We start from the raw sequence: 12,695 nt of genomic DNA on the forward strand, positions 1-12,695 counted from the left end.
AAATGTTCTTTTAAAAATATATAAAAAAAGTTTTACTTTAAAATGTCCTCACTGATGCATGAAAGTTATATGTATTACATCCTGACCATGGAACACATATCTTTTTTATTTTCTGGGTGATAAAATGGGAAGTACATACAAAGCATTTCTGCTATATATAAGGTATGATGGTTATCTCAAGGAAAACACTTGAACAATTATTTGACTTGTGAGGCAAACTAATCACAATGTTCACTTTTACTTGAAAGAACAACCGACAAACTCGGTATTCAGACTTGGGTATTTGGCAGATGATTTCTCTACAATGAAGTGAGAAAGTCACTTCAGGAAAAACAACAGCAGTATTTATTGCCCAGGGTAGCCTTCACGCTCCAATTGAAACTTAAAATTTTGGAAAACTTGCTTCCACAGTGAGCTTGACAACTTCCTAATACTTAAAGATTTTTCTGATGAGATCAGTGATGATATTAGCAACTGTCATTTCTTGAAATTGCATAATGAAATATGTCAACATTTGGAATATTTCTATTACCTAACAAACCAATATTTCCCAAACGACCAATACTTATTTAATGCAATAAAATGACATATGGGCAAAGATTCATTCAATGTGCAAGAAAGACCTAGGAACCCTGAGGTTTCAGGCTCGATCCCTGGCCTCGCTCAGTGGGTTAAGGATCTGGCATTGCCGTGAGCTGTGGTGTAGGTCATGGACACGGCTCAGATCCCATGTTGCTGTTGCTGTGGTGTAGGCCGGCAGCTACAGCTCCAATTCAACCCTTAGCCTGGGAACCTCCATATGCTGCAGGTGCAGCCCTAAAAAGCAAAGAAAGAAAGAGAAAGGAAAGGAAGGGAAGGGAAGGAAGGGAAGGGAAGGGAAGGGAAGGGAAGGGAAGGGAAGGGAAGGGAAGGGAAAGGAAAGGAAAGGAAAGGAAGGAAGGAAGAGAGAAAGAAACAGAAGTGATTTAAAGAGAAGTGTTCTTCTTGCACAAATATATCCAGTAAATGACTATCATAAACTATTCATTTCAAAGGCAAGAACCTTGAAAAATGTTTTAGAATGAGAAGTGATAATGTCTTCACCACTAAAGTCCTATTATCTTAACCTCTGAAAGAGAAGGATTACCCACTGTAGCTTTTAAAGTGAGAATATTCAAGAAAACAACCAGAAGCTGACACACAAACCCCTTCCTAATTATCCACCTGTTTCTGCACGCTCACCTCTGCAGTTCGCTGAGGCCCCTGGCAGTTGGTAGACTGGGATTCTGCCTTAGGAAGTTTTGTTTTAAATTGAGATGAGTGAGGTCTTGGCTGTAGAAGAGGTTGGCAGGCAGATGCTCCAGGCTACAACACGAGAGGTCCACTGAGCTAATACGCTGTGATGCAACCTAGAGGGGGATAAAAAAACAGGTTCAATTGGAATACCATCCTTCAACCTATATATTACTTTCCAAGGATAGAAATAACCATTTGGGAACAGAAACACACTATGCACTTAGCACCATTATTCAAATATAAACCAAGAGTATTTACTGAGTAAAGTATTACAGAGGCAGGAAATAGTGCCCCTCCCTGGAAGGTACTTAATGGTAGCCTAGTATAGGAGACAGGTTACAAAGAGCACAGATCATCCTAGCAAGTTGAGTGATATGAGTAATCTCCTCAGCTGAAGGAGAGACATTCCTGAAAACGTTCCTGGTAAGAGAATTCAGAGGTAAATAATTCAAGACTTTAGAGTAAATATAGGGTTGGGAGAGGGACACTAAGATCTAGACTGAACCTACGAAAGCCCTTGTATATACTGATTTGAAACAGCACAAATCAGTGGCCTTTTACATAACTTTAATAATAATATAATTAATGATAATGATAACATATAATCAGATTCCACTGCCTGCCTGCCTGCTATAAACTTCTCGGGTTGTCCCTCCAACAAAGTTTCAGTTTTGCTTCTTGCAGGTATTCTAAGTGAAAATTTCTTTTACATCCAAATGTTTATCCATATATTCAAAGCTTTCCTGGTTGAATGATTCCTACAATGGCCAGAGTCCCTGGGCTACAGACCAAGGAGCCTGTAGGCAGAAAAAGCATTGGGCAATGTGTATTTCTCTCTCCCATATTCTGGGGAATGTGGCGCCAGTTTATGCTTTGAGGCTTCAGCCCCCAGTACCCACACCTCACTGAGGCTGTGGGATTACTGTTCTAAGATCTGGGTTGATTCTTCGTTATGCTCTTTATTTTTACCAAAACTTTATAGCAAAAAAAAGTCTTCCTTTCCTGATCTGTGATCAATCTGATGTCTTTTTCTTTTACCAAGCCCCAGCTTTCTCTCTCATGATTACAAAAGGGAGCAGAACATGGTGCTAAGGAGTGTGGCTCTGGAGTCAGTGTGTGAATTCGAATCCCAGCTCCACCACCCAGGAGCTGCAAGAACTTGAGCTCTCCAAGTTCTGTTTTCTCACCTGCAAAATGGGCACAAAGATGACACCTACATCTAACATGCCTGGCTCAGAAAAAGCACTCAATGAGTGGTGGCTGCTATTATCATATATGATTGCTACTACTACTTCCAGTACTTCTTACATTCATTGGAATCCATAGACTCCTGATGATAAAAATAGGTATTCAAAAGTAAATTTGCATAAAACCATTCTGCTGATCACATGTTTGAAGTTAAAAAGAAATTGCTGTGCACACATAAAAGCTAAGGGGACAGTAGGATTGAAAAAGGCCTGGCAGGACTCACTTGAAAAGATTTTACAAAGAGTCTGAGTTTGCAATTCAGCAATTTAATCTTTCCTTGAATTTTCACTATTAAAATAAGAAAAAGAAAATCCCAAACAGGGCCAAATCACCCACACAAACAAAAAGATGTGAAAAACGCCAGAATTTAATGGGCCTGAAAGGCAGGTGCAAACAGGCACACTAGATTCCCTGGCAGGAACCCATCCATGGGAAGTGAGGTTGAAAGTTATACTTGGTGGAATCATTCATGCAAAAATGTGTGGTGAAGACGTAATGGTGTGTCAGACCTTCCACTTCCTGAGTAGTAATACAGCAAGACAGACACTGTCTCTACCTTGAACGAGTATACTCAGGAGAAGGAGAGGGGAATTAATACGCTACGTGAGAATGCTGACCCCCCTAGCTACAGGGGTAGGCATGTATTTCCAGCTTGAGCAATCAGAGCCCCATTGCTGAACCCACAAATTGATCCAGTAGGTACTGGCACATGGCCCAAGCTAGGCTAATCAAAGCTCTTCTCTGAGACATACGTTCTGAAATCAGGAGAGAGAACTTGCCACTCGGAGTTGCAGTTAAAATGACATAACTCAATTTGTATGTATCAACCTGGATTGATAAAAAAGCAGGCTGCAAAATGTTATAACAGTATAATGCCATTTATAAAAGACACACACAACAACTCCACATATTACACACAAATATTTATATGTGCAATAAAGCTACAAACTATACATTGGTCATTTGCCAAATTAATGATAGTGACTGCCACTCCATAAGGGGGGGTAATCTGCAATGTTTATTTACTTAAAATAATGGAAGATATGAACTGGGGAGGCCAGTACATGGACGTTGTAATGTTATCCTTTGTCCTCTTCTGCGTGTGCGTTTAATTTGGAAAAAAAATGTAATCTCAAAAATAATTTCAGTCAAAAGGGGGGGAGGGAATGAATGAGAGCAGTATTCTGGCTTTCCTGGCATTCAAGTGCTCTAGGATGGTACACCAGGGACGATTCTTCCCCTGGTAACTGCAGGATCCCCTAACGCTTTACCATGGGCTAAACATTGGCCCCCCAAAGGTAAGTCACATCCTAATCCCCAGAATCTGTGAAGATTATTTCATATGGCGAAAGAGTGAATATCATATTATGTGACAAAAGATGTGTTGAAGGATCTTGAGAGGAGGTGCTTATCCTGGATTATTCGGAAGGGCCCTAAATATAACTGCATGCATCTTCGTAAGAGACTTGCAGATGGGGTTTGGGGAGAGAAGAGAGGCAAAGCTAGAAGATATTTGTAGCCACCAGAAGCTGGAGGAGGCAAGGAACTGATTCTACCCTACAGCCTTCAAAAGGAGCTTGGTCCTGATGACATCTTGATTTTGGACTTATGGCCTCCTGGCTGTGAGAGAATAAATTTCTACTGTCTTAAGCCATCAAGGTTTTGTTAATTTGTTACAACAGCCACCCTTCTTAATTTTTTCCAAAGTACTTTTCATTTTCATTGATGCAACACCTTTTTTTTGTCTTTTTAGGGCCGCACCTGCAGCATATGGAGGTTCCCAGGCTAGGAGTCAAATTGGAGCTGTAGCTGTTGGCCTACACCACAGCCACAGCAACACAGGATCCAAGCCACATCTGCAACCTACACCACAACTCATGGCATCACCAGATTCTTAACCCGCTTAGCAAGGGATCAAACCTGCATCCTCATGGATGTTAGATTCATTAACTGCTGAGCCACAATGGGAACTCCTCATTCAACACATTTATTGAATATCCACTACATGCCTATTACTGATCTAGGTAAGCACTTAACATACTTAGGTAAACAATAAAAAGACCCCCCCCATTAAACTTATCTTACAGATAAGTAAATTATGGAGTTCCCGTCATGCTTCAGTGGTTAACGAATCTGACTAGGAACCATGAGGTTGCAAGTTCGGTCCCTAGCCTCGCTCAGTGGGTTAAGGATCTGGCATTGCCGTGAGCTGTGGTGTAGGTCACAGACGCGGCTCGGATCTGGCATGGCTGCAGCTATGGCTCTGACGTATGTCAACAGTAACAGCTCTGATAAGACCCCTAGCCTGGAAACCTCCATATGCTATGTGTGCAGCCCTAGCAAAGGCCAAAAAAAAAAAAAAGTAAATTATATGTTAAAATTTGGCAACTATAATGGAAAGAAACAGAGAAAGGAAAAAGAGGTCAGGATTGCTGGGAAGGTTGCAGGCTGTAATTTAAATAGGTTGGTCAGGATACACCTCACCTAAAAGATGCCATTTAGACAAGAAGGACATGAGGAAATCAGCTGAAAGGATTTATCTAGAAGAACACTCCAGGCAGAGGAAGTAGCCCAGTGTAAAGGACCTAAAAAGAGTGTGCCTGGTAGGTTCAAAGAGCAGCATGAAGCAGTAAAATAGGGGAGAGTGACAGCGATGAGGTCAGGAAGCTAAGGGGGTACAGCAGGCAGCAGACCCTGCACTGCCTTCTCATGTGGCAAAATGGGCAGTGTGGGAAGGTTTCTAAGAAGAGCCTGTCTCTGACCATAAGCTCATGAAGGAAGGGATTTGTGCCTATTTTGTTTACAATGTGCCCTGTGCTCAGCACTTGGTATGACCCTCAAGAAGTATGTGCTGGAAGAACGACCACTGGACTGCTGTCTAATCCTTCCTTCACAGTTTGCATCCAACCCATCTGGTGTGTTCCTTCACGTGGAGACAGCTTTGTAGAGGACAAATTCCACTTCAGCTGAGCATCACACTAAATACTCTCTTTGGACAACTAAAAGATAATGATTAAATGTCAAGTCGTATTTGATTCCTTTCCTCATTCTGGACCGCAAGCTGTTCCTGCTGGAAACAAGGGGGAGGAGAGCAGAGTAACAAAGCCGCAGCTCAGCTCGCAAGCGCAGTCTGTGGGGAACAGGGAGAGCAAGAACAGAAATTAAACGTGTCGTGAAGGCAGTGGGGCAGGGAGCAGCCACGGTGACCAGCAGAGCTACCACGGGTTGCACCTCTGCCCAGTCCCAAGCCCTGCAACAAAGGGGAGATTTAAGTGCTTCCCCTGGATCGGACAGAGCCCATAAGGGCATGGCCACCACAAGAGATTCTGCTCAACCTCCAAATGAAAAAACTACCCACAGAGGCTATGACCTATCTACATCACACTTGTTAAAACTAAGATCCTTTACAACATAAGAAATAAAAATAAGTCAGGAGTTCCCTGACTTATTGGGAACGAATAGTGGATAACGAATCTGACTAGGAACCATGAGGTTGCGGGTTCAATCCCTGGCCTTGCTCAATGGGTTAAGGATCCGGCGTTGCTGTGAGATGGGGTGTGGGGTGCAGACACAGCTCGGATCCCATGTTGCTGTGGCTCTGGTGTAGGCCAGTGACTACAGCTCCGATTGGACCCCTAGCCTGGGAACCTCCATATGCCTCGGGAAGTGGCCCTCGAAAAGGCAAAAAGACAAAAAAAAAAAAAAGTCAGAAAGCCACCTATATACACCTGAGAGCAAGTGACCTTTTTATTGTAGCTTTTTTCCCCCTAGTAGTAATGACAACAAGAGCCACTAACATTTAGGGAGTGTTTTGCACTCTTAGGGGGTGACAGGCATTCTTTTTTAGACATAATATTAAGTTTAATCTTCACAACAACTTAGCATAGTAAGGACCTAGCTCCATTTCAAAGAGAAAGGTTAAACCAAGTCAAAGGGTGTGCCCAAGGTCACATGGTGAAAGCAGCAGCAGAGTGTGAATCAGAGACTCTGCCATCAAGTCAGGGCTGGAACACAGTTCAGGTCCTATCTGCAGAGAGGTTCCTCTAACTGCCACAATTGGATAAAAACATATCCCCCAGCTCAGAGAAAAGACAATGTGACATCATCTTGTCTCAGAATGAAGATAGGGCAATGATGGGTGGGAGCCCTCCTGGAGAGCAGCAGAGGAGATCATCTGCCAAAACCACATATAGACCTCAGGGAAGGGGTGAGACACCAGGGGCACCATTCCTTGACACCATGGGCTCAGCCCACTCCTGTCTCACATAGCTTCTGTTCTGCTGCTGCTGAAAAAACACCTCCCTCATTTTCAAGAAACAAGGAGTCTCTGCAAGCCACACTGACATCCACAGCTACAAGCAATACACACCTATAACCAAGGATCCCAGTGCAGGCCACTGCTCTTGCTGACTTGAAGAAGTCACACAGATAAAGCTCAGCCAGATGAAGGCAGAACATTACGCTGTTTATGTAGTCACAGACCATTGATGAACCACACAGGAATGGAATCAAGTTTTAAAAGACCAGTTCAAGTCACTGTGGCTTGGGAATTCAGTGCTTGTTTGTATTAACAACAAAAAAAGAAAAAGATTTAGGCTAATAATGTAGAGTTAGTAAATCAAATGGGATACCTGCCCCCCGCTATGAACCTGCATACTCTGGGAGATGGACTAAAAATGAACAGGAATCCCAAACTCTGGCTCAGGTTGTCTTCTTTACCGAATGACTTGTAAACACATGTGAACAAAAAGCTCATTTGGCCCTCAAAATATTTCTCCCAAAGAACACTGCAGATTAACTATACAAATGATAACATGAACAACAAACCTTCCAGATTACCTAATAGGCTTCTACACATTTCTAACATCTTACTCAGCTCAACACTTTCCTCAGTCGTTTCTTTGCCAACTGTTAGGCCAATAACGTCTCTGCTAGTCTAGCTGGGCTACATGTCTAAACCAATATATCTATCCTAGTCCTGACCTATCCCCTCCATGCTTTTGAAATTATCATCTTCCCTTGCAATAGGACTGCACTCTGTATTACTCACACTATTCTTGATGTTCACTTAGTGGACAATTATCTTTTATAAGCAAGGGAAAGTTCAGAATAACAATCGTGATTTTTCTGTCCCCATGATACTTCAGTAAAGTGGTATTTATCCTTATTATGTGCAAAGCAGGCTCAAAATTAAACAAAATGACTCTGAAAGGCTTGGTCAAAGCAGCTGAAATAGCATAAATAATTCTGCTTGTGCAAAGTAAAATATTGCTGGAAACTGACATTATGAGTCATTGATTGCTCTGGCCTAGTCTTTTAGTGGCTTGGGAAATTATGTCCTGGCTACAGGGATAGTCTCTGGGGAGTTTACTAAACTTCTGTAAAATATCATAACCTCAACCGACTTAGCTTTAATCCTCACTCCCCAAAAATGCTTTGGGAAGGCATGAAGTATGAGAATATAAATTTATAATAGAGTTTATTCATCTTTATTAGCTAAGCACTCTAACAACTTCACCTATTTTCAATGTCATCCTCATCAATAAAATTTTACAATACTTAATATCAAACAAAATTTCTAGTTTTTATAAATTTTATTTATGAAATTTAATTGTTACTGCTCCATAATATGCAATCATTTCTTTAAAAAAAAATTCTACAAATACAGGAAATGCCTTAACTTGACCCCAGACCTTTTCACAAAGATATGTAATTTCTTGATCCTGTATTAATTACCATTTTGTAAAATCTGTTTAACAGCAGATGCGGAAGACCTTCCTATACAATTAATTACAATACATGCATTAATAATGTTCTAATGGGGGCATTATGATACTGCCAATTATGGATTTAGTAAATTCTACCAGGAATTCTGGCATTGTAGTATCATTTCTTTGCCTTAAATGAGTAAACGATATGAAAAATTTAAAAACCCAAGAAGTGGAGTTCCTGTTGTGGTTCAGCAAGTTAGAACCCAACACAGACCATTGTCTCTGTGAGGATGCAGATTTGATCCCTGGCCTTGCTCAGGGGATTAAGGATACACTGTTGCAACAAGCTATGGCATGGGTCACAGATGCAGCCCAGATCTGGTATTGCCATGGCTGTGGCATAGGCTGGCAGCTGTAGCTCCGATTTGACCCCTAGCCTGGGAACTTCCATATGCCTCAGGTATGGCTTTAAAATGAAATAAATAAATAAATAAATAAAACCCCAAAAAGTAAAATACACAAATTTACATACTATTCTAAATTACCAGAGGTAATCAAATCAACAAAGACAAGATCTGGAGAGATGAATGAGAGATGGAACTCTCCGAGGACAAAAGTATTCAAGGAGGGGAGGGGACTATGATTTTAAGATTAGACTTATTAAGACCATAGGTCCCCCAGTTAAAATACAGTTAAAGGACCAAAGATTACGAATATGGAGAGAGCTGCAGGCTGGAAAAGGAAAGAAGGAAGGCAGAGGGGGAGGATGAGAGAGAAGGAAAGAGAAAAAAGGGAAGAATTAGATGTCTGATTAACAGATAAACAAACAAATAAATAAAACATGCAGCTCACTATAAAAACACCAGGCTATGACAATAAAGAAGAAACAATACTGAAAAGGTTATACTACAAGTTCCTCCAAGGTATTCGGACCTCTGTGCCAGGTAAACAGAAGGGATGAGTGCGTCTTTCAACAAATATTTACCATCTGCCTTTATGAAACAGACACTGTGCTTGGTATTAGAGAGATACAAACTTCATCTTCAAAAAACTGATCCTCTGAAGCATGAACACCTAAACAAATGTGATTCAACAATGTCTGTGCAATGGTGCAGTGGGAACACACAGAGCAGAGAACAGAAACCTGAGCGCCCCTGTGCTGTTATAGCACCAATGGGCCCCTCACTCAACAGGGTGGACAGGTATTCCCAGGTGCTTGTGCAGAGACTTGCACACCACCACTGAAAGCAGGGAGAGCTGCAGGATCTGCCCAGCGAGCTCGCCGTACCACCTAAACTAGAAATGCAGACCTGGCGCCTCACTCTCTCTGAGTCATAAGCAACTGTGAGAGGCTCAGAGATGGTACAATGGCCTTCCAGCATCACTAACCATGTCACTCTAACAGTTATCTCCCTTCCACACACATAAACCCCATTGTGTTTCTCAGTAACAACAGAAAAATAGACTTAAGCTTGGATGGAGATCAAATCTGAACTCAGAGTTCCTTCTTTACTTCCTTATTGGCAGAATATGTGTAAACAAAGTCTTTAGAATGTGAGCGTCTCTGAGCTTCATCACGGCCACATTCCCTCAAGGGGGCATCTCCTCAACAAAGGAGAAGGGAAAAGACTGCTAACCACAAAAAAAAAAAAAAAACTTACATTCTAGCTTTCTATTAGAATAGAAATAGGAGTTCCCATCATGGTGCAGCAGAAAAGACTCCGACTAAGAACCATGAGGTTGCAGGGTCGATCCTTGCATTCGTTCAGCAGGTTAAGGATCTGGTGTTGCTCTCAGCTGTGGTGTAAGTCACAAATGGGGCTTGGAACTGGCCTTGCTGTGGCTGTGGTGTAGGCTGGCAGCTGTAGCTCCGATTCGACCCCTAGCCTGGCAACCTCCATATGCCGTGGATGAAGCCCTAAAAAAAAAAGAATACAAAAAAAATAAATGCACAATTAAATGATTCTCTATTAGAAATAAGCTACTCGTTTCCTATTCAAAATACAAATGATACAAATATCTGGATGTTTAAGTTCTAGTCTAACATATAAGGCCTAAGATGTTTAACAGAGCACTCACTGATATTTTTTCAATTATTCCACTATTCCTTACTTAAAATTATGAAACAAACTAGTAGGTAGAAGAATTTAACTCTTTAGGGTAGTTCTAGATAATCCAATACTCTGGTTTACAAATATCGGGGTCTTCCAAGGTAAGTAAGTGTATCATGGAAACCACACTCTTAAGGATATCATACATAGATATATTTTTTTATTAAAGTATAGTTGATTTACAAAGTGCCTTCAATTTCTTTTATACAGCAAAGTGACCCAGTCATACCTATATGTACATTCTCTTTTTTTATACTATCTTCCATCATGTTCTAACCCAAGAGATTGGACATAGTTCCCTGTGCTGTACAGTAAGACGTCATTGCTTAAGGATATTATATATTTTTATGTTGGTTTAAACACTCAGATTAAAATGAGTTAGCTTCAAAATATAATATGACCAAATGTAGAGATCTGGTTAATCATACATACTAAATTCCTAATTGAGCAATACTGAACCAATTTTTGAAGAATTAGACCACAGCAAGTTCCCTAAGTATACCTTGGGTGACTGAGAAGCATCTCGGATTTCCTAAATGCCTCTTGGTCATCGTGTAAGAAGATCAATGATCAGTGTAGTGACTACGTTTGAGTGTCCCTACCCACACACCCCACTCAATACTCCGCTTGGTAAACCACCTTTTATTCTACTGCTGAGCTGCCTGAATCCTACCAACAACTGTGTATGGGAAGTACTTCCCTTTGATGTTTTCAGTAAATCTCACAGTTATTTGAATCTTTGCTTTGTATGTTCAGGCTACTGTAAAATACTGGAAGCACAATTGGGGGGGGGGGAACAAAAAGAAAAGAAAAAGAGCAAGGCAGTAGAACTCCCTATACAAAGCAGTGCTCAGTACTTTATACTTCAGTCCCCTCATCTGCAAAATGCAGATGACACTATCTCCTCAAAGGATGTTTCCTCTTGTCGTAAAGCCCAGACTCACAGAATGTTATGAGCACCTACCTCACAAGGATACTTTAAAGCATCTAGAATAGTGCTTGATATGTAGAAAAGTTACCAAAATGTTAGTTATTATTACTTGTTGCCATTACTGCATCAACTAAGTAGGCTAAATGATTTTATTATTAACACAATATATCTATTAACAATTTGGAGGGGGGAACAAAGAGTTTTGATTTTGGTCTTGACCCGTGAATGAATGACTAACTCACTTTGGACACAATGTTTAAAGCAAGGAAAACAAGGATCACACACACTTGCTCTTCAGATGGTATCTGCAAATATATCAAAAAACTGCAGAGCACCCAGAGGAAAAGCTAGAGAAAGGATCTGAGAACCAAGGGAGGAGGGAATTGTTGTGATTACCAGAGATGCTTCACCTGAAAGGAGACTGTTTAAGGGCTGGAGGAGGGCATGGATATCACAGAAACTTCAACAGTTGGAGGTTATCAAATAGGAGAGGGAGGATCATTATCTTGTGTTAAACCAGAGACCAAAACTAGGATCAGTGAGTCAAAGCTTTAGGAAAAAAAAGGCCAGTTCACCTCTAAGGAAGAACTGCCTTGTTAGACGCTACAGGTGTCTGAGAGGCTACAGGCCATACTTAGGAGGGAAGTAAGTCTGGGAGTCCACAAGGTCCTTCTCAAATCTTAAATTCTAAGTCTCTCAACTAAGAGCCACTTGATGACAACTAGAATTTATGGTTAAAGAACACTTTTAAAGAAAAAGCCCAATAATTGTTAAGGCAATTATTACAGAAAACTACAAGGAATATTACCTTTTTGGCAACAAAAGAAGGCACTTCTCAGTCTTAAATTAACACACTGTAACTTTAAAACATAGCTGTAAGTGCCTCCCTTGGAACCTAAAATGTACTTTATTAAAGATAACAACATACAGATAAAATACACATGAGGAACATTTTTTCCACTTGCTGAAGTCCTGATGCTAGAAGTGGAGCCTGGGAAAAGGCCTAGGACAAAGAAAGGGTGGGATAAGTATGCTCTCATTCCTCCCTCATTACCCCCCTCCCCCCAACAAAAGAGCTGTTGAAAGAAGGGGGGGACGATAGGGGAGGGAAGATGGGAAGATGGAAACACGTAGGATGAGTCATTAACACACTAAGCACAAGAGTCAGCACTGTTGCACAAAGCACTCCGCTCTGTTAGGATACCGTCAGCAAACCAGGTAACTTTCATTTGGATAAACATGGATGGAACAACTTGGAAGAAAATAAAATGAAATAGTTTTAAACAGAAATGACTTAGAATGAAGGAAAAACCCCTTCTTCAGGAATATATTAACCAAGATTTCAGAACCAATAGTAACCACGGGAAAAAAAAGAACAGAAGGGATTAGCAATGTAGAAATAAGATGAGGCATAATTAT

The 12,695-nt window shown here is 41.0% G+C and overlaps 1 protein-coding gene across 1 annotated transcript in view; it reads right to left on the reverse strand.

Annotated features, from left to right (window-relative positions):
* Positions 1-12,695, reverse strand: part of PHLPP1 (PH domain and leucine rich repeat protein phosphatase 1) — a 217,573-nt gene that overhangs the window by 86,927 nt on the left and 117,951 nt on the right. The window contains exon 4 of the mRNA XM_047767008.1: positions 1,222-1,388. Coding sequence (XP_047622964.1) covers positions 1,222-1,388 — 167 coding nt within the window. The remainder of the gene's footprint in view (positions 1-1,221; positions 1,389-12,695) is intronic.

Source organism: Phacochoerus africanus, chromosome 2, assembly GCF_016906955.1.
Source record: "Phacochoerus africanus isolate WHEZ1 chromosome 2, ROS_Pafr_v1, whole genome shotgun sequence".
Classification (NCBI taxonomy): domain Eukaryota; kingdom Metazoa; phylum Chordata; class Mammalia; order Artiodactyla; family Suidae; genus Phacochoerus; species Phacochoerus africanus.